Source organism: Carassius carassius, chromosome 38 (assembly GCF_963082965.1).
Source record: "Carassius carassius chromosome 38, fCarCar2.1, whole genome shotgun sequence".
NCBI lineage: Eukaryota > Metazoa > Chordata > Actinopteri > Cypriniformes > Cyprinidae > Carassius > Carassius carassius.
Window position 1 is genome coordinate 13,734,384 of NC_081792.1, and position 23,660 is coordinate 13,758,043.

The 23,660-nt window shown below is 36.0% G+C and overlaps 1 protein-coding gene across 4 annotated transcripts in view; it reads left to right on the top strand.

The window, feature by feature from the left end:
- LOC132119388 (neuroligin-1-like) overlaps window positions 1–23,660 on the top strand; it is a 320,010-nt gene that overhangs the window by 71,975 nt on the left and 224,375 nt on the right. For 2 of the 4 annotated variants that reach the window (XM_059529289.1, XM_059529290.1), the window contains exon 3: window positions 15,124–15,948. In XM_059529289.1, the coding sequence (XP_059385272.1) occupies window positions 15,453–15,948 (496 nt within the window). In that variant the 5' untranslated portion in view covers window positions 15,124–15,452. Of the gene's footprint in view, window positions 1–2,059; window positions 2,324–15,123; window positions 15,949–16,419; window positions 16,480–23,660 lie in introns of those variants that run through there. The other 2 variants (XM_059529286.1, XM_059529287.1) reach the window with 2 other exon arrangements.

The window sequence follows — 23,660 nt, forward strand, 5'->3', positions numbered from 1 at the left end:
TTTTATGGTGATATTGCAAGTTATTTTTCGTAGAATACATTTCTTTCAAAAGTGTACAAGGTGGCGGATCCCCTAAAATAGGTGACGGAACAAATTCAGGATAGTTTCCTTAGGACCAGCTTTTTGTAATGCCCAATCAAACAAAAATGTACTGTATCATCGCAACATTTGCATATGGTATGGGTTAATGGTATGCTAAGCTAGTACTCTGAGCCCTAATACTAAAAATTTTACTTAAAAAAAATAATAATTGAAATAATTAAAAAAAAACTGTAACTGTCATAATAGCCATATCATTTAAACAACATACTAATGTCCAAAATTTTGGAGGTTGACACGATTTATAAAAATATGTTTTTGAAAGTCTCTTATAATCCAAGGCTGCATTTATTTGATTTAAAAAACACAGTAAAAAATAGTAATAATGTGAAACATTATTACGGCATTAATTTCTGTCAAATAAATAAAAACAATTTGTAGAATTTCTAATCAGGCTCTTAATAAAAGACTACCCTTTAAAAATGCTTACCAGCCACGGAAATGCTTTGGGGTCGTAGAGAGGCTCTTTTCAACTGGCTGACTCAGTTGTTCATAATGGCAGCATCAATTTTATATTTAACTCTCTCAAAGGCATATTGAAGACATTAGTGCAGAACATTGGCTCTCATCAGGTGAATCAGAACTTGCTGTGACGTGTGGAACCTTCCCAGCTGTGACGCTGCAAACACACGATTTGGATGACAGTTGGGGTCTTCCTACTGGAGATAGATCTCACTGCACTAATGCACAGACACTAATCAGCTACACTGTTGTTGGATTGCATCACAAAATGTTTAAAGTGTGTTTTCCACGAGCTCAAAAGTGATTAAATGTAAAGTTTTGCTGCACAAACTTTGAAAGAGAATCTTAAATGTGGACCTCTGAACATTTTTTTTTCATTGGATGTGAGTGTGAACTTTAAGTTTTCATGGGTTTAGAAAAGTATTTGTTTGGTTTTCTGCTGTAAAACAGTTCTGCAGTTATGTCATGCAAAGATGATAAATAGAAGAAATCTGGTCTCTGAAAACTAAATTATGATACGGTAATGCATTTTTTATTGTAAAATTATTCAAAATGTCATATTTTATTTATTTTCAGAGTAGGCTCTCAAGGGGACTTGCTTAGGGTTTCATTACGCTGCAAGGGAGGTTCAGTATTACGATATAGATAGACCTGTCTGCTGAAACACTGACATATTCCCAAGAGACCAGTTAGTAAAATCCCATTTGTGTGAGTAGGAGAGACTGTGGAGTGTTGTAATGATAAATTGTAAAACTATCAGTTTAACCAATTAGAAATGAGCTATAGGGCTTGCAATCAGTCATGTGACCACTGTGTGACAAATTTGATAAGGGTGTATAATTTTGTACCTGTCTAATAATTTGATTTGTGATCATGCAAATGCTAAATGAGAGCAGATTATCTTGTTTAATTTAATCCGTAACATCTAAAAACATTTTTCATCTATTAAAATTGAGCAGTTTACTCTGCTAATTTAATCCATTTAGAGATAAGTAGTATATTCATAATTAACTTTCATTTGAAGTAGATGAATATGAGGTGTTATATCAAAGTTTGAGACAGGTAGTCAAAGAGAAAAAAAAAATCACTCAGTGGTTTGTGTTGTAGTTATCAGACAATGTTACTGTATGTCTACATGGATATTCCTCCGGAGCATCTCATGGTCAGCATTCTTCACAGTAATATTAGACATGATAAAATCCACAACCTATGAGACCAAACTACCACTATGGGTTTTCAACAGATGCACTTTGGAAAGATTTTCAATTTTACTTAAAAAAAAAAAAAAAAATCCCCAGCAAGAGCGTTGCAGTTCCTTTATCAGCCGCAAAGGGCGTCTTCGCTCCACTTTTGAGGCGCTCGCATCCAGTTCCTCTCCGTTCTGAGGGCTTGTGGAGATTTCGGCATTTTATCAACCCGCAAACCCACAATCGTGAGGAACGAGGGCTAAAAAAACCTCTCTAGTCTTTAACATTCATTGCAACATCTAAAAAACTGCACCGGGATGTGTTTATTTTTTTATTTTTTCTGATGAGACGACGGATTATGGATTAACATCAGTCTTAAAACTGCATTAGAGAAATCGTCTGCTGCTTTACTCTGCGAAATAGTTGGACCGAATCATGTCGCTGTCACAAATGTTCCTTGCTTGAGCTTTTCCTTCGTTTGGATTGTATTTTTCCCCTCATCCTGCCGTCATTAGTTGGAGACGGACTCTGGAAATGTAGGGAATGGCTAAGAGTACTGGAAATAGAGCTTCATGGTAATTATGTGGATCATTTTATCTATCTCGGGAGCTTCTTGCGTTGTTGGACTGTCGTGTTTTGTTCATTATATAATTTAAAATATAAACACATGCAAGACGAGCAGAAATAGCACAGCAAACTCGTGCATTTGACTGGATTTTAGGACTCCAGGACTTCAATAAAACTCTTGTAATATGAAATTGTACAGAAAATTAGCTTTCACCGTCTATAGTTACCTTATAATGTCAATAAAACGAGAACATAAGGAAGAAATCAACTGGGATGTGACGTGCCTTTAACTTAAATAAGCATTTAATACAGTCTGCAACCCTTAAAGACCCATTATCAGGAGTCAGATGTATTTAAAGTGTAGCCTACACTAATGTGCTCACCCCTCAACTTGAATGAGAATTATTCTGTTTTGATTAAGGTGATTCTCATTTCACCCTTCTTAATTATAATTAATTAGTCGAGATCATATTAACTGACTGATAATGAGGTCTTGAAGGTAGGCTATCTCTGACTCAGACAGCTTTGACGTCGCGGTCGTGTATGGAGCGTGTATCGCCTATTCATTTATTATTTGTTTCTCCTTTCGATGCATATCATTGAGTTGATGAGTGATGGAATGGCATTTTTGAATATTATCCTGCGTTAATACTGGACGGTCGAGACAGGAGGTGCTTTGTCGGTGGGCAACTTGTGCATCTCATGGCGTAGTGATAGAAATGCCAGCGTGATGATGAAGCAAACTTGCCATTCACGGTCGAAGCGACTGCGTTTGTAAAAACGACAGAAACCTCTTCGACGCTTAGATTCTTGCGGGGTTTTTTTTATATATATATAGACGCGGTTTAAGTTCGAGAATAGCGCTTTTTGAAGAAGAAAAATAGTATTTTAAAAGATTATTAGTTCATAATAATAATAATATAGTAATTTATACTCTCCGTCATGTTTTTCCAGATACGTAGGACTATGACTTACTTCTGTGTAACGCGAAAAAATATGTCAGTCAGGATGACAGTCTGAGTTCGAACTTTCATTGCGTATTTTCTGCATGCAGTGTAAGTGGATGGCGACTAAGGCTGTCATTCAGATAAACGTCGTTTCTGTTCAGCGGAAGAGTGACATACGAGTTTGGCACAACGTGAGGGTGAGGAATTGCTTTAAATGATATTCGTTTCGTTGAGGCGCACAGTGTTAAATACCGAAATTTCCCCAACGTCTAAACCAGGCAATTTAGCTTTTTTTCTCGGCCAGCACTTTATGTAAAACTTGTAAGGTTTTGGGGCATTTTGGTCAGCTCGGTTTAGCTTAAAACATCTTTGAGTTAGCCTAAATGCGCGTCATTTACAAAAAACATACTAGATGAAATATCACTTTAGGGCCATAACTATATCTTAAAATAACCACTAAAGGTCGCCCGTATTGTCATAATAGCTATTTTGTCAAAATAAATCAATGAAAATAAAACCCAACGAACTAACGGTGTTGTGGAGACTAGTTTGTTTTTCTTCTGTCTGCCTGAAGACCAGGTACCAAACGTGTACAGGGGAGGGAGCCAGTCCATAAATAATGGACTCTTCCTGCTAATGTTGCTCCATGGAGTCTGATAAATGAAGACAGACGCCTCCAAGGCCCATTTGTGTCTCCACCCGAACACGTTTTATGTACTCCGCCATCCTCAAAGAAGTTTTTCTTATCCTTTTTGCTCCAAAGACGCAATATAACGCAATATGACTATAACACTTGAATTTTTTTCACATATATCTTTTAATGTCACTTTTCTATATACACAGTTTATCTTATGTAACTGAATTTTTTCTGTGTAATGCCAGTTATGGTTTAGGCTAGGTACCACGTGTCATTGGAGGGTAAAGATGGCAAATGTTTTTATGTTCTTTAAGCTTAGTTGCTGTCAAGATGCTTAATGGTGTCTCCCTGAAGTTTACTGTGATTGGTTGGAAAGTGTTTCCATTTACTGAGTTGACATTAAACCTTTGTTGGTTACATGGTGAGTAATTACCAGGGCTTTGTTCTGCCTTCATTGGCGCTCTTCATAATGCGATATGAGAATCACTTCATAATCAGCACGCAGAGCGTATGTCACTGTTTGAAAGTGTGAAGGGGAAAGTGATCTCTGTGTGTTGATTCTTAGTGGTCGTCTTCATAATATTCCTACATTTCAGTTCAGCCAACTTGGAGGTGTTTTGGTTTACAGTCTGAAACAAATATTGAGTCGTGATCTTGGTGTGAATTAACTGTGAGATTTCTTTTTAAAGTAAACGTTATGTAAAAGTTATGAATCTGCAGATGTATACTGAAGGTCTGCTATTATAATGCTGTGTTTTCCCACTGAGGTTTATAATTATCTGAGACTGAATAGTCTCTTTTTAGGGAATATCATAATTACTATTGTGTGCCTAGTTGTTTGGACAGAAACCACCACTACAGTGAGAACTCACTCTCTCTTTAAAAAGAGATGAAGCAAGATTGTATGTGGCAGATTATGTGACAACATTGTTCGGTCACGCTGTTGTGTTTTTGGTCTGTTATTCTTCTTTACTTTAAAGGTGCACTGGGTTAAAAATAATTTTGCATTTAAAGAAATCAACAGTACTTATAACAGATTTGTTTAAATAATGTACTGTATACTCATATGAGATGAAGATTCATTCATATCAGTGTCGTAGAAGACATTCCACATATTGGTCCACCTTACTGAAGATTTGTTGTTTTTGTTGTTTATTTATAATTATTTATATCAAATAAAATAGTAAAGAAAATACATTACCATCAGTCCTAAACAACAACAACAAATATTAATAATAATATTGGCAAATTGTTACAAATGTTACAATATATGTTGCGCATATATGTAACATCTCCAAGTCATGAATTATATAATGCAATGTATGATTATATAATGTATAATTTATTAAGGAACATCTTATCAAATTCAACAGGTATATCAGTCATATAATTTATTTACCTAAAATTCATTTGAGTAGAGACTGTTGTTTCCTTTTTAATGCAAATTGTAATGTTATTATCGAGCGCTATTCTTAAAGACCTAAAATATCGCGTTCATTTGTAGATCTGATCCAATATCAACTGATTGATAACAATCAAGTAAAAATGTATTAATATTGATAAATGCGTTTAAAACCAATTTCCAGTCTATTTTTTTATGCTAAGATCACATGACCAGCTGAATTTTGCTCACTTTATCTCGTTAACTCTCCTATTATTGGACACATAATAGCAGAAGTAAAAACAATATGCCTTTTTTACTATATCAAAAACATTTTTGTGATTATTGTTATTATTAGGCCTATTTAAAAAGATAAATAATACTTAATGCACCTTTTAATTATATAGTTAAAGAGTTTGGAGTGCTCATTCCAGCAGTTCAGATCATCTTATTCAACATTGTGTCTCAAATGCTTCCAAATCCTGCTGAACTCTCAACCACGTTGGCGCGAATGGAATATTAATTCACTGATCGTGCGCCATTAAATGTGATTAAGGCGATGTGATTTGTCTCCCTGCATACATCCTGTGTGGAGCATGGCACACGTTGTCTCTTTACTCTGCTTTATTATGCAGACGAGTGCCTTTGTTTGACTGTCTCTTGCTTGTTTTGTTTTGTTTTGATTTAAATTTTATTTTATTTTTTCTACTACATGAAAACGATTATTTTGCTGTAATCATTTAGGCGTAGCTGGCATCGCTGTTCGCAGCAAGCTGGAGGGAAACGACAATAGTTGCCCTTTGAAGAATACGCTGTTCTTTGTGTTTCACATATCTGTGCTGTCAGCTTCGGGATTTGCCGTGCATTTGATGAGGATGGCATTAGGCCCGCTACATCCTGTTCACCTTTCATTATTCCTTTGTGCCTTGATCCTTCAGCAGAATTCAGCTAGTGTACAATTCATCTTTACAACTTTGAATAGATGTATACTTGTGATTATTTAATGCATGTTGGTTCAATTTGTTAAAAACAGCTGTGCGATTGTTTAAAATTATCTTTCATAGCTGGGAGTCTGGGAGGAAAAAAAAAAAAAAGTACATTCTGTAATTACTTACTCACCCTCTTGATGTTCCAAAACCATAAGACTTTCATTTATCTTCAAAACACAAATGAAGATATCTTTAATGAAACCTGAGATCATTCTGTCTCTCCATTTGAACGTTCAGGCAACCAAATGTTAGAAGATCCAAAACATATACCAAAACATTGTAACAGTAACCAGAATAAGCTGTTGTTAGCCACAATGATTATGGTTGCCATGTCTCTCTCTCTGAATCTCTTTTCAAAACACACTTGGTTTGATCCATTGGAGATGCACCTTTCATCATGGCTGAAGTGTTCTTTTGTTCTCCCATGGATAGCTCTGAGTTCTCCGAGTGCATTGACCTTTCTCCATCTGTTTGTGCACAAACTGGCCACTATTTTTATGATCCCTTAGGATTACATCCTTTTTTTTCCTCTGTGGGAAAGACATTCTCGTAAAAAGGTAGTAGAAGTCAATCACAGAGTATTCTGTGCGCAGAAAGTGCCAGACAAAGTTAAACTGTCTAAATGGACTGGTGCGTTTGTTCCGGAGAAGAACACAGTTCTGGGAAGCAGTTAGCTCCCACCCACTGTTGTTATAGCAGTCAAAATTCCACTTCCCACCTCTCCATCTGCAGTGGAATTTGAGGACAGTATAGGATCGATGGGCGCCTTGACGTTCTAAAGGTGTGATAGATAGACAGCCATGTGTCCTCTCCCTCCCCTCCAGCTCTGCCTCCATCTCTGCCAGCTGAAGCCGGTGTTTACACTTGGACACCTGTTTACTCTTCACTCCCGCTTTAGACAAAAGATTTAACGTAGGCTGCTGAACGCTTGCTAAATTTGAGAACAAACCCATGGTGAAGCTAACATTTGCACATATACTACATGTGTTACTATTAATTGTTCTACACTCTCAGAAGTAAAGCTTCCAGGAGGAGGTTTTCCAGCGATGCCACTGAAGAACCATTTTGGTGATCAGTTCTTAAAAAAAAAAGAAAATATTATTTTTCTCTTACGTTAATCAAATTGCAATTGCAATATCTATCAAAAAAGAAAAAGAAAATCGCAATTAGATATTGTCCCCATATCGCACAGCCCTAGCATGGATGTTTAAGGTTCTTCATAAAACCAAAGATGCCAATTAAGAACTTTTATTTTTAACAATGTATTATGGAACAAAGTTTCCCTTTAAATAATTAAATATTCTACAAAACCCACTTTTCGAACCTTTATTTTTAAGTGTGTGAAGGACATTTTAATAATCCAAAGAACATTTTCCACTATAAATAATCTTTTGTGTAATGGAAAGGCTCCATGGATGTTAAAGGTTCTTCATGGAACCATAGATGAACAGTGAGTTTCATTCAAATCCAGAATTAGGTTCAGGTCAGGCCATGATCAGATCTGTTTTTCTTTTCCACATGCCTTGAATGCAGAAAGCTTCATGATGTTTATCTTTGCCACTTGCTCTGCACGCTCATTGACCAAAGGCTAATGTGACATTTCTGTGGGATGAAGACCTAAATGTCCTGCATGCAGTAATCAGGCTAAATCTGTCAAGTACTTTATGGGTTTTGCAGAGTCCTCTTCAAAGCATTCGTCACTCCTAGTATTAAGAATGATATAGACGCTCCTATTTTTTCTGTTCCATGTTTACAGGCTTTGCAATTCCACTACTTTCCTAATAAATCTTCAATTATGACATTGATAATGGCGACTGTAATTGAATTTTCTACATGCAACTTATTAGACTAGGTTGTGTACAGGGGGAGGGTTTCCCAGGCCATCTACTTGCATTATAGGAAATGTAATATGTTCATATGTTAATTCCACACATGCAGCATCAGATTCATGATGCTTATGCCCTTGCAAATGTGCATGTGGGAGGAGCTGCTTGCTCAGAAGACACCAAGAGCAGCGAGCCCTCAATATTGACAAAGCGTTTTTTGTTTTCACACATTACAGTTGTAACTTGCACCACAGATATTACCAAATGGCAGTCGGGTGAATGATATTAATGTCTGCAAACTTGACTTTATGTGCTTAAACTTTATGTGCTTAAACTTTATGTGCTTGAAGTGTGGAACAAAAATGTGCTTTTTAGTTTTCACAGTTTTTGGAACAAAGCTACAGCCCCTTCACTGTGACAAGTATTTGCCACATGGCAACATGTTATCACAGCAAGTGGAACAATGTTAGTACCTATAATTCACTTGATGGTGATCACTAGTACCGAATATGCCCAGAACTTCCTGACTCTCTAACGAACCTCTTGTTCAGATCTGCCTGAACGACATCAAAGCCCACTTCCTCTTTATATATATGAGCATTAGAGGGCATGTGTGTGCATGTTTGTATATGAGTTGGGTATATTTGTGTTGGCTGTGCAGATATGCCTCTAGCTGTACCTTTGTAATGAATAATGCAAAAGCCCAGTGGTGGTCACACACCTCAGCATTTCTGCAAGCTTTCGCTCTTGCAGGTGCTGGGAATGAGTTATGCTTAATTGTGTGTGTTTTTGTGAGAGTGTAGGCATGCACATTTGCATATGTGTTCGTGTGAATCTCACAGAATGGCTTTAAAATACGACATTGAATAAAAGTCGTCATTTAAAACGATACGCAACAATAAGATCAGCTCTGCTGCAGCCGTCTATGTCTTGCTTTCATTTTGTCTTTCAGTTAGATTGACGGCTTCTTGCATGTTGTCATCGGAGCACGAGTAGTTCTGGAGTCTTCCTCTCTCATTTCTGCATCTACTGTACGTTCTGTCAGTAATGTGGCTCAGTGCAGTCTCGTGAGATGGACATGTCCTCTTTACTCTTAACATGCGTTTGGTTTACATACAGTGTCATCAGACACAGAAAATGAAAATTCATTATTTACTCATCACTGTAATTTATTTATTTATTATTATTTTTTGCATATTCATACTGTCTTTCATTCTACAAAGGGTGCCTACAGGGGGGCCCACAAGATACCGCTCAGGCAATGGAGGATTGTGCAGTTTTTTTTTTTTTTAAATGATACTTGAGGCACTTTGCAAATATTTAATTACCTCTGTAAGATGCCATTTATCTAGTATGAAAAGAGAACGGATGTCATCTGTCACTTTGTTGTACCACTTTCGACTGATGTGCGAGTGGCGTTACTGACAGGACTGATTATATGATGGATTACTCCGTCATGCAGATGATGGTTAATTTTTAATGAGTCTTTGATAGCAGCTTTACTAAACTCAGCATCTTCTCAGTCAGACCTTAGGTTACCCAAACTCGCCTGTACCACTATCCTGACCTGCAATCTAAGCATATTCACACATAATCACATACACTTTGGCATATAAATTTCTCCCAAAGTCTTATTGTGGTTGAGAAGAGATCATTAAGGTGAGCGTGAGCTTGTGTGGGCCTGAAGCAAACGCAGTAACTCACTGTTCTGGCCTGTGCTCACAACTTCTGACAGCGTTTGCTAAAATAATCAGCCATTTGTTTTCCGCTTTCGACCACCTTTCTAATCAAGAACTGTACTCCATTATCCTCAGATGCCAGTATGTTGGAAATTGAGAAAGGTCGATTTGTGCTTTGACTAAAATTCATTATTGTTCTATACAGTATAAATCAGCAATGATATCTTTAAATCACAGGATACAAATAAAGTATTTCATGTTCGGGGTCAGAGATTTATTTAATGTTTTTGATTTAAAAAAAGTATATTTTGCTCTCCAAGCCTGCTTTTATTTATTGATTTAAAAAAATGTTTATCTTAAAACTGTAAACATTGTGAATTGTAATAATATTGTGAAATATTGTTTAAAAGAACTGTCTTTCTGTTTTAATATATTTCAAAATGTTTGAATTATTGTGATGAAAAAGCTGATTTTTAAGTGTCATAATCAAAACTCATTCTAAAAGGCAGATTTGCTGCTCAAGAATACTTTTAAATGGTTAAAACTTTTTGTTGTTGTTGACTTTTTCATAATAATAATAATTAAACAACAGATTTCCAGTGCTGTCCATCGTTTGAATGTAATATATGAACATATTTGGGAAGACTCTATTATTTTAGGTGTGCTTGAGTCTTCGCTGAGGCTCAACCACTGTAACTGTAAGTGAGATTCACAGTCCCTGCTCTTTAACAGGACAACTCACAGCAGGAGCTACAAGATAAGTACTTCAAGCTGAAAGAAATGACAAAACACACACACACACAAAAACTTCAAGAGAATACACGACCAAAGCATTGAGACAAAGATATTAGACCCACGGGGAAAAATTTAAGAATGTTTTTGCTTTATATTTCAGAACTAAGTGGCATTTATTTGAAAGGAAAACAGCGAAATATTTCACAAAAATATATTTGTTGTATAAGTTTTAAATGATGAAATAAAAAGATCTAGATTAATGGATTGTAAATTGAGAAGGTTTTGCATTTACATTGGACCATGCGAAAAATGTGTCCTCAGTTCTTTGGGGTGTTAACAAAACTGGTGTTAGAAGAAAGAGGATGATGTCATTATTGTACCAGGCCTTCAGAATGAGTAAATGTACCTGTAAGAGAATAAGCAAATACATAGCATAAGGATGTAGAGGAAATTCAGATTGCGAGTATTTTATGGAGATTTACAGTCTCTGTGCTGTGAATTCTTTATTTTTCTGCAAGGGATCACTGTATTAAGATCCCGACAGAGATTGTTACATACTGTCTCAGAGGATTCAGAAATCTTTATCTTTCACTTCAGTTCCCCAGGCCATCTTTCTATCTTGCTCATTTATAGGCTTATATATTGAAAAAAAGTGTTATAGATACAAATTTCATAGTAAAATTCACAGTTAATCACGTAGAAAGACAGATAGTATTTTCTTTACTCCAAAAATCTTTTTTTTTTTTTTTTTTGCAGTGGTGTTGTTTATTTCTTGTCCCTCTATTGTAAAAATCTCCTAGGTGATTTTATAGGCTCATTAAGAATACAGTACACAATCAATTTCAGTGGATTTCACATCTTGCATCCCTGTTTATCCGTTCACTAATTATGCAATCATGCAACAGACTGTTTTGCATCTTTTTGAAGCCTGTCATTGATAGACTACCGTCAAAGGAGCAATTTGTTTTGAAATATGAAGTGAGGGGAGTAGAAATGTCAGCTGGTCCAAAGTGAGATTGACTTATCATGGATAAATAAAATACTTCAGCTAACTGAATTCAATTCAGTTTGAATAACCAAATATTCAAAATTGTATGTGGTAGCTTAGAAATTTCATATTGAAATTATTATGTTTTTTATTATTTATATTTTTTAATTCATATTTTTTTACACATTATGGACTTTTATAAGAGCTTAAATATTAATGCTTATAATAATTAGCTAATATAATAACTTGCATATTAATGCTTTATTTTATTTTATTTTATTTTATTTTATTTTATTTTATACCATATCAGCAATTCAGCATCATAAGCATATTCATGGCAAACTCAAAAGTAACACAATGTAAAATGGTCTTACAAATAATTCAATAATTATTATTTTGAATTATATGATAATTTGACTATATTATTTTTTACAAAAACAAAAACAAAAAAACAACAAACAAGAATAGATACATTAAAATAAGACATATAAAGTCTTTCAATTTTATTCTTATTTTTATTCTAAGACAATTAGATGCTGTAACTAGATGTTACTGATGACTAATGGCTATCATTTGTTAGAGAACAAGTAGACCAACCTTATCCAATTTTTTTTCTTTTTTTACATTCTTACCTCTAAAGCCAATCAATGGGTTTGTTTGAAAACCTTTTGAATTTAATTAAATGCTAGCAGTTTCTGTTTCACCATTAGTGAAATGCAAAATGGCAGTGCTATTACTGAAATCTGCATTATTTTATTACAGTAGATTAGACCCCAGAGCCACTTATTTTGTATAAACAGAGTGGAGGCTCTTTAAGCATTGTCTGTGGATTCCATTATATGGGGTAGAAGAAAGGTCAGCTCCTGCACTTCCATTCAGCCTTGTCTGTTTCCTGTCTGGCTGTGTGGCCCTCTGTCCATGTCTACTGACACTTCCAGTCGTCCTGAATGATCTGGTTGTTGGAGGGTAGTCGCCAGGGGAGGCTGTGTGTGGTGTTACAGTAGTGCTCAAGACAAATACCCCATTGTTGTGGAACATAAACCCTATTGTAGAGCCAAGGAGGCAGAGGTGCTTTTCTCATTTACCGAGCTGAACGAAAGCTTGTTCTGAATCCGCCTGTCACAGTGTCCACTGGGGAAGACTCGCCCACGGTTATAAATGAACCTCTATTCCTTATTAAGATTTGTTTTCTGAGAGGGATCCAAATATAGTTCTCGCACATTTGCAAGGTTGTCTCAGATCGGTGAGTTGACAATGTGAAGATGATGCACTAAATGAATGTGGAATATTTTGTGGTGCTGCTTTTTGATATTTGGTTTCCTATTGTCATGTTTTTGCTCCAGACTTAGACTTTTTGATAAGAGTGCTCCGATCAGTATTTTTGGAGCCGATCACTGATAGTCGATTACAGGAAGTAAGTTTAGATGGTATTTTATTTTTATTTGCCTCTCTATAATTCATACTAAAGTTTTGTTTATAAGGAAGCTGCTCCATTTACAGCGGTAACCAGGGAAACGCTGTATTGCTGCTGTTTCATAAGTGCCACCTGCTGTCAGAGAGTGAATCTGCGTCTAAATCAGCCCATCTACTGTTTTTGTTGCGTCTAGATGTTTTAGCCAGTATAATTTCACGAAGCCCAAGTCAGACCATTCAGTTTTTGCTTCAGATAATGATATTACATCTAATGAAATCTAAATTAAATCAGAAACTGCTCATGTATGTAGCATCATTGTTTAGATTGTCATTAAAATGCCTATTATTTTAAATGGCTACAGATAACACTGCCTGCCATAGAGCAAAAACATCTTGTTCATGAAATTGTATTTTAATCCTATTTTATCTCTTGCTTTAAAAACAAATCAAGAATTTTGAGGACGCAGCTTTGTTAACATTAATTCAGTAACTTGTTAACTAATAATTTTGATTATTGTCAAAAGTTGGCTTTTAGTAGTACCTAGCTAATTCTGAAATTTGAAAAATGTAACAATACTGGCCTTTCTGCAGCATTGGTAGAACCAAGTAAAGACTCAATTCAGTAGGCCTACTCGCTGATAGGCAGCTGCTTTCAAGCGCTTCTGTGCATATTTATATCGTTTTCTGTGAAGAGTGATCGAATGGCCAATCAGAGGTTTAAGTCAAAATCCACACATTTTTCACTTGACCCTATTAAAGCAATACTATATTGAAAAATATTTGAAGGATACATGCCAATGTTTTAAAATATTATTTATTATTCTTATTTGCATTAATAATGAACTCATTTCCAAATAGTCAAATAAAATAGTTAAATACTTTCGGGCTATGGTACTGAAATTGATTCTGAAAATCATTTGTTGTAATGTATAATCAAGAGCTTGTATTAGAAAGCTAATTTTATGGTTAAGTCACAGCCTTAAACTGAAGCCTGCAAAGACTTCTAGAGAGAAGAATATCTTACTTTAGGGCACGATCATTGCCTTTTATTCCTGCCATAATTAAATTAAAAATGTCTTGAAAAAGTCCTTGAAGTTCTGGAAAATGATAGCTGAAAAAGAGTAGGAACCCTGACAATAGCATAAACACAGCGCAAACCTGATTTTGTGAGCTGTATGTGAGGCGGCCTTATGTGTGTGCACTTTGAGTGTGAGCGGTGCATAATGTCTCTAGGAGAGCGCGAGTGCAGGTACACTGGTAAGACTTCAAAAGAAATGCAAATGATAAACTTTAGTGATGATATTACACTGCTTCAAAAGTGACAATCCTGTGTCAACTGAGCAGCGTGCAGCTTTCTAATTGTGATGTGAAGCCATTTGCACATTGTGAGAGGTAAAGAGAGAGTGTGTGTGGTGATTCACTCACACTGTTTGTGAGATCTCACAGAAAGTTTTCAAATTACTTTGTTAGTTACTTAATACAGAAATACGAATTGTACCTCACCTTTAGTGTTTTAACCGTGCCGGACAGAGATTGAGACTGTGCCACTGCATGCCATACCAAATCTCTCACAGCAGGCACGTTGTGAGATCGGTTTATGACATCGGCATTTATAGAGACCGCCGATCAAATTATTAATTACTAGAGTGGTTTGGCATGAACTTACAACTAGTTTTGTTTTAATATCAAACATTATTGTCAACTATTTGACAAATATATATAATATAATAATAACATTTTCTATTATTAATAATATAATATTTTACAAATATTTTAAAAAGTATTACTAAATGTCTATTTTTTGGAATATTTTAATGTGGTGCAACAATCAACATGGAGCAAAAAACTCCAATTCAGATTGTAAAATGCAATGATATTTGTGAATTAATGATTTGTGATATTTGAAAAACATTTACCTTTTACATCCCCTGGGTTAAACCCCAGAATGCCACCTGACAAGGTGGGTTCTAAAACTGTGCTTTATTATATAATCACTTCAGCCTTTGAGTGTATTGGAGAAGTATTTGATTTAACGGTGGCCGAGGCTCTGCTTATCTCTCTCGATGGGTCTGTATGACAGGTGCTGTGTCATGCCGGTGAGCTGTGATTCTAGAACATTCTGTTGGATAGCAAGCATACAAGATCACAGATGCCAATAAAACAGAGTTCTCCAATCTGTCTCGCCACTAATTTATTTTTATTTTTCCCCCCAGCAGGATATAGACCAACCACTACACCAGGCTTGATTTATCTGTGGACAACCTACCAGAAACGCCTCCCCCACCCCTGCCCGTACATAGCCAGGATGGAAAGCTATGTTGTCAGTAGGATGGGACCTGACGAATGCTGGTCTTGATGAAGATGTTGCTCGGATCCGTATTTAATTCCATGTGGGAATACTTGCCATGCAATGAGGCTTTGAGATTTTTGACAGCTTTGCTATCGGAACATCTGGCACCTTGGGTTTGATCGTTTCTTTCGTGCAAGTGGATATAAACTAGTACGTCCGCTCTTAGCGTGACTAGCGTGAAGAGGATTGAACATGCCCTTCCAACAGCCAAACCGCCTGCGCGGTGTGTGGAGGGCCATGTGTCCGCGGCTAGGTCTCAGCGCTAGCCTGGATCTGTCATTCTTGTGTTGGATATTAGGCTTGGCCCTGCACTCACAGCTGGCAGCCTCGCAAAAACTGGATGAAACAGACCCCATTGTCACTACAACTTACGGCAAACTGCGGGGATTCAAAAAGGAACTCAACAATGAGATTCTGGGGCCTGTCATCCAGTTCCTCGGGGTCCCCTACGCAGCACCTCCTACAGGCGAAAGGCGCTTCCAACCGCCTGAGCCACCTCTTTCATGGTCAGATATCCGTAACGCAACTCAGTTTGGCCCCGTTTGTCCCCAAACCCTACTGGAGGGCAGGCTACCGGACGTAATGCTCCCAGTTTGGTTCACCAACAGTATTGAAGTGGTGTCATCCTACGTACAGGACCAGAGCGAGGACTGCTTATTCTTAAACATATACGTGCCAACGGAGGATGGTGAGTTCATGTGCGGGCAGGTCGTACCGACCTGTCTTTGTCATCTCACTGTGTCAGTTTCATTTGTGCAGCGGAAAAAAATAGCATGATATCTGCATGTCCGATGCATGCCGCTGCTTAATACATGTGAGCGAGTGTGTGCAAGGCTGTATGTGTGTCCTAACCTTCCTACCATCCCCTGCACATGCAAATCTCTCTGTGTGCTGCAGCACGTCCAACTTAGGTGGTCGGGTTTCTTTTCCCTTCCTGTACTTGTTATACAGACACACACTTTAGTGTAAACAGCCCATAAAGGAACCATAAAGGGGGAATATTTTATGCAGTACTCATGATGATAATGATGATTTAAGTCAGAGAACTACTTCTCGTTAAACTCATCTCTTCCTCTTTCAGTCAAGTTGTGCTGTTGCATGCTCCTGATGTCCATAACGGACTCCCATGTTATTTTTTAGTCTTCTATTCATTTTGCAGTAAAAAGAATATCCAAGGAATGTGCCAGAAAACCCGGCAAGAAAATTTGTAGAAAAGGAGGTATGTATCCACCGACATGAAACCCAATAGAGAACAGGAAATGATCACTCCATTCTCTACAACACCTGGAGTCCAGATCTCGGCTCTCCAAGGTCACATGTCAGAGAAGAAGCCATAATTGATTCCCACCATGAAGAGTTAAATGGGGAGACGGAGCCATCTCTTAAATCAGTTGGGCACACGTTGAACTTGCAGAGTCTAATCTTAGTTAAAGAGATGCTATCTGGTTTTCATTGGCTTACACTGGCTATATTGATCACAGCTTCATCAAGATAATGTCTCTAGTTCCTCCACCCTGATGTATCCTACCTCGGCCCCTCTGAACATTTGGTTTGGTGACAGCTCGCTTTATATAAAGTATCCTGTTAATACGGCCTCCCTGGCGACAAGAACAACCGTAAAACGTTCCAGCGGGAGAACATTGTCCTATCTTCTGCTGACATGAGGGTAAATGATGATAAAATTAAACTATCGGGTAAACTATCCATATAATGTTATCCATTCTATATTTTAATGTTGTTTACAGATGAATCACTGTCTTAGAAAAAGGTTGATTCATTGTTAGATTTTCTGATGAATCAAATCAACATTGATATTCTGTCAACGTTTCAGCTTGCTTTATTTTGCAGATCTTGTTCAAACTTCAGTGTTGATTCAAAAATATCTTGTTCACCTTTTCATAACCGTTAGGATACCATGGCATTTTAGTGCCACATTAAATAAAAAAATTAAAAATTAATAAATAAATCTAAGATTACAAGATTAAAGTCGTAATATCTTGGGAATAATTCAAAATCAGAGTCAAAATCTAAATACTACAAGAATAAAGTCAAAATGCTATGAGATTAAAGTCGAAATGTTTGGAGAATAAAGAATAAAGAGAGTAAAGTTTATAGCAAGATATAAAAGTTAATGAAACATCAGAAGGGATGGAAAAATAGTATAGCTTAATTTATAATGAAAATAATGTCTCATTATTGTAATCGGATAGACTCGCATGCCATTAAACTGAACCAAACACAGCGATCTGTCACTCCACTTTAAAGAGCATGAAAAAAAACACATTATTGTAATACAGTACATTGTTTGTATTTCACTATAAAACTGACAGATTTTGAAAGCTGAGACTTTGTTCTGACATCTTTATTATTGAAACGTTCGAATTTATTCTCATAATATTTCGACTTTATTCTCGTAGTATTTCGACTTTATTCTCGTAGTATTTTGACTTTATTCTCGAAATGTTTAGACTTTATTCTCGTAATATTTCGACTTTATTCTTGTAATATTTTGACTATTATTCTCGAAATATTTTATTCGAAACATTTCAACTTTATTCTCATAATATTTCGACTTTATTCTCGTAGTATTCAACTTTAATCTCGAAATATTACAGCTTTAATCTCGTAATTGTAGATTTTTTTTTCTTTTTACGTGCAACTAACTGCTGTCATATTAGCGTCAACATTGTATCAACATTTTTTTTAAACATTATCGATTCAGCAACTGACATTATTTTAACTACTCTTCGATGTTGAAGGTCACTTGCTGACTGTGAAACTCATTCTCATATGCATTAATCTACAGCACACATCCAATCTATTCAGAAATGAAATAAAAATCAAACACTTATACAGCAGCAAAAATTTCCTGAAAGATTAAGTCCAGTGAGGACACAGATAGCATCTTGCTCTGGGTTTATCATGCATGTTTAGTCCACAATGCAGAAACTGTTGTGAATTTGCTGACATTTTTGACATGTCTAATGTTTGTAGTTGAATCCATGTTTCCATCCTGCTGTATAATAAGACCCACCATCAACAGGCATTCTAGTAAAATTGCAGCGTTAGATGGAGTGGCTTTGAGAGGTGTGAGTGATCCTCAGATTGAGAATTTCTTTGTAAATTATGTAAAAGCCCTTCTCTTTTGCTAAGAATATCATATTTAATTCAAGTCTAGTTTGATGGTTTATGTGCAGTAGAATTGTGAAATAATTGTCAGTGGTATGTCTTTTTGTGAACAAGTTCCATTTTCATTTAGGCTCTCCCATGCTGTTTTGGAAAATTTGGTTTTAAAGGGGAAATGCAGCGATTAGATTAATTTTTTAGACCCCAAGCTTTATACTTTAATTGGATTTGAAATTCACACATCTACCTTTAATTATTTTAATGGAAACCTTAATTTTGAAAGCCTAATTCATTTACAATTCTGATAGATAACAGCATTGTTTAATGGATTTTTTTTTCTTTCTTTATGTAATTAACTACCTTGGATCAACGGTTGCCACGGTCTTTCTGACTTAAGAACATACTGTCAAGGATGCTGTAAAAACATTACACCTTTTACTTTATAAAATAAAGGTTCTTTATTGGCAATGATGGTTCCATTTAGAATCTTTAACATCCATGGGACCTTTCCATTCCAAAAATGTTCTGTATAGTAGAAAATATTCTTTAAATTATTAAAATGTTCTTTAGATTATTCAAAATTATTAAAATTAAAATCATGGTCCTTTTAAGAACTATTTGATGAAAGGTTTTTTGGGAACTAAAAATGGTTTTTCTATAGCATTGCTGCAAAAAAACACTTTTGACACGTAAATCATAAATCTTTGTTGATAAAAAGACAACGGATTAAGCCACGGTAAGCTATTAAAACTTAATTCAGAGCTTGTAACAAGGGCTTCCTTCAATGAAAATTTTATAGTGTTGGTTTTCATTTCTAGCCTGATTCCATTTAGCTGTGTCACAAAACTTGAGTGACCGTCAATAAGCTCTCTCGCTTTCTTCCTGTTCCAGTACAGCAGTGGTTGATGGTAGTCCTAAAGGATGTACGATGCTTGCAATGCGCTAAGACAGAAATGGATTTGCAGCCCCACTGCTTTGGTTTCCATATTTTTTGCTCCCTCTCAGTTTCTGCATCCTCTCTGCTCCCTCAATTGAGATGGTCTGCAAAGCCTGAGCTGAAATTCGCTCCATCTTGGCTGGGTGAATGGCACGCGGGGGAGCCAGGGTTAGCGGCGAGGGTGGAGATGAGCGCAGACGTCTGTTTGTATTGAAGCCGGGGGTGGTGCTCACAGAAATTCGGGGAGAAACTTGAACATCTTGGCAGGGCGTAGAGTTAGAGGTGTGAAAAAAGCGAGGCTGAGTTTGTGTCTGTAAGTAAGAGGTTTGTCACACTTGTTTTGGAAGCTTGCAGTAGATGGTGGCGCGTGGGTGGAAAGAGCCGCAGTGTGACACAGCAACAGGATTCCTCTGGTTCAAGGTTGTCCGACTCTCAAAGGAAATCTGATTGGAATCATACATACATTGGGTGATCAGAATAACCTGGACTTCGCTATAACTCGCTGTGACTCGAATTAAATGTCACACTGTGGGATATGCAATGTACTTATAAATGTGTTTTATAGGAACATGATTCATTGTACAGGTTTATATTACCAGGGTGTACTGGCATACCCTGGGGCTTTGGAAATAGTGTTTTTCAAGTGATGATTATAGCTAAAAATCTCAGTTTATCTTGTATACTCACAGGAAACATTTGTGTTTATTTATTTATTTTTATTTTATTAATATAAGGATGATTATTTATATTTGTAGAAAAATTTGAGTGGCACAAGTTTTACCGCGGTCATGGTAGGGTATTGCGGGTGGTTGCTAGGGTATTCTGAGTGGTTACAAAAGCCCCCATACCTAGATCAATATACAGTGCAAAAAAAAAATACAGATTTTTTTTGTTTTGTATAATTATTTTGTATAAACAAAATAAAGGTTTACTATTAGCACATTTTATCAGTAATTTTCATTATTTTTATTGCATCTTGTATAGTCTTTTATAAATATTTTATTATGATTTTCATTTCTATAATAAAGTAATTTCTTATATACCATGGTAAAAACTGTTTTTGAAAAATTTTAATAAAAATAAAAAATAATACTTTACTATTACTATTTTGTAATTTATTCATAGTGAATTAATTAATGAGGTACATATTATGCAACAATAATTAAAGGCAGTATATTTTATCATAATATGGTATTTATTTTATATATTTATTATAATAATATAATTGTATATTAATGTTTTCCAATTTACAATAATGAGAGTTATTTTTTACAATACTAAAGTTAATTTTTTGTGATAAAATGAGCTCACTTGTTTTAAAAGTCACAATTTTACTTTTTCATTTTAATTTAATAGATACAGTACTGTTACTGTAGGTTATGCTTGTCACCATTGTTTCAGAGTAATTTTCTGCTCACTGTGCTTATGTATGAACTTCCTGTGTGACATGCAGGCCATGTAGTGTAAGTGATGATGTCTCAGTTGGAATCAATAATGAGGGAACCGTTTCAGCATAACTGATGAATACTAACAACATATTGCTGGATTATTTTATCCAAATCGAATCACTCATTCAGTCCCACTCGCACACTTATCCTCAGCCTTTACCACATCATTAAAAAAAAAACAAAAAAACAATCAATAGTCTATTACAGTCTTAAATTGCCCTGACCGGACTTTCATCTGACAATGCAGATTTACATGAAAGTCATGCCTTTAATGAAAGGGAACCAACAGGGCAGAAATAAATCAATGTTTTTTTTTTTTTTTTTTTTAATAAAATGTTTATTTGTGGTATATTTCTAGGATTTTTTTCTTTTTCTTCTTGTTTCAGTAATGTGTTTTGGCTTTAGTACAATGACAAATAAAAGCTAATAATCCAACCAAAATTTATTAAAATATCATCTTTATATGTTTCCTTGGCATTAAAAACCCCTGGACTAGGTCAGACTTTATTTTAGAGACTCAAGAAATGACAAACCTCACCAGAGACATATGAGATATAGTATTAATGTTTTTTTCAATCTTACTGAGGTTAATCTAAAAAAAGAAATGCATGTAAAAATGCAGTAAAAGGCAAATTATTTTCTGCTCCAGAGCAGATACCATTATTTGTACCAACCTGGCACCCTCTAAATTTAGATTTCCAGTAGATATGGGATTTGTGGTTGTATCTGAAAAGATAAAGTGGGATTAGGATCATTTAGTTCTTGACTGTTTTGCTGATTTATGACTCGTCCCTCAGCCTAATTTTTGCGGATTCGGTTCTTAAATTCCCACCCACGCCCAGAAAATGTTCCTATGTTCTTAATGTTTTGTTACTTATTTAATGGAAAATATTGTAAAACTATAAGAAAAAAGCAGTTCAAGCTAATTAATGTTGTTGTGTTCTTCATATCTAAAGCCGTTGGTCTGAACTGTGAAATTTCTGTGCTAAGTGTAGTGCCAAGTTGCTTTAATTACAGTTTATGCTAAAATGGAGCATATAAGAGGAAACAGACTGGTGTGTGGCACCTGGCACTGCTCCCAGATCAGCTCAAAGCATTTTCTCCCAACGTAGATGACAACAACCATACCTTGTGGAGAGAAAAAGCAGAAAGGAAGTGAGGGGACAGACTGTCACAGATGGTGCATATGCAGGGGAGACTGTCTAAATGCTTAATTCACCTTGAAATGACAATGAGAGACTCACGTTTAACCTAGAGCTTTGTGTTCATTGAATACACAAACAAACCCCATGCATGCATTCTTGAACAAAAGAATGAAGTCCCTCCCAACCCTATATTTCTGCTTTCAGTAACTGTGTTTTTATTCTGAGCATGTTTGAAATATGTCTAGGTTGCTTCATTCCTTTTATCTGCTGCACTTTTCTGAAAACTAGTTATTGTTAATGGCTATTGACAACAAAAGTTAGCTATTGGGTTAAATGAAATTATGTTGTCAGAGTTTCACAACAGTTTTTATTAACTGACACGAGCCTACATAGAATGTAAGAGTTAGCAGTATGAGGTCACAGAACAAGGCACTATTATGTTGTAATTAGATAACAGAAAAGAGTAAATTATAAAGAACAAATGTTTGGTCCAAAAACTTGTAGAACTCAGACCAGAATTATACATCAATTAATGAATTCACATTTATTTATATTGCATTCATTATGTATTCATTACCATTTTATCCAAAGTGACTTACAATGAGGAACTTCATTAACAGAATCAATTAGTTTAATTTAATTGTACAACCCGAATTCTGGAAAAGTTGGGACGTTTTTTAAATTTTAATAAAATGAAAACTAAAGGAATTTCAAATCACATGAGCCAATATTTTATTCACAATAGAACATAGATAACGTAGCAAATGTTTAAACTGAGAAATTTTACACTTTTATCCACTTAATTAGCTCATTTAAAATTTAATGCCTGCTACAGGTCTCAAAAAAGTTGGCACGGGGGCAACAAATGGCTAAAAAAGCAAGCAGTTTTGAAAAGATTCAGCTGGGAGAACATCTAGTGATTAATTAAGTTAATTGATATCAGGTCTGTAACATGATTAGCTATAAAAGCTTTGTCTTAGAGAAGCAGAGTCTCTCAGAAGTAAAGATGGGCAGAGGCTCTCCAATCTGTGAAAGACTGCGTAAAAAAATTGTGGAAAACTTTAAAAACAATGTTCCTCAACGTCAAATTGCAAAGGCTTTGCAAATCTCATCATCTACAGTGCATAACATCATCAAAAGATTCAGAGAAACTGGAGAAATCTCTGTGCGTAAGGGACAAGGCCGGAGACCTTTATTGGATGCCCGTGGTCTTCGGGCTCTCAGACGACACTGCATCACTCATCGGCATGATTGTGTCAATGACATTACTAAATGGGCCCAGGAATACTTTCAGAAACCACTGTCGGTAAACACAATCCGCCGTGCCATCAGCAGATGCCAACTAAAGCTCTATCATGCAAAAAGGAAGCCATATGTGAACATGGTCCAGAAGCGCCGTCGTGTCCTGTGGGCCAAGGCTCATTTAAAATGGACTATTTCAAAGTGGAATAGTGTTTTATGGTCAGACGAGTCCAAATTTGACATTCTTGTTGGAAATCACGGACGCCGTGTCCTCCGGGCTAAAGAGGAGGGAGACCTTCCAGCATGTTATCAGCGTTCAGTTCAAAAGCCAGCATCTCTGATGGTATGGGGGTGCATAAGTGCATACGGTATGGGCAGCTTGCATGTTTTGGAAGGCTCTGTGAATGCTGAAAGGTATATAAAGGTTTTAGAGCAACATATGCTTCCCTCCAAACAACGTCTATTTCAGGGAAGGCCTTGTTTATTTCAGCAGGACAATGCA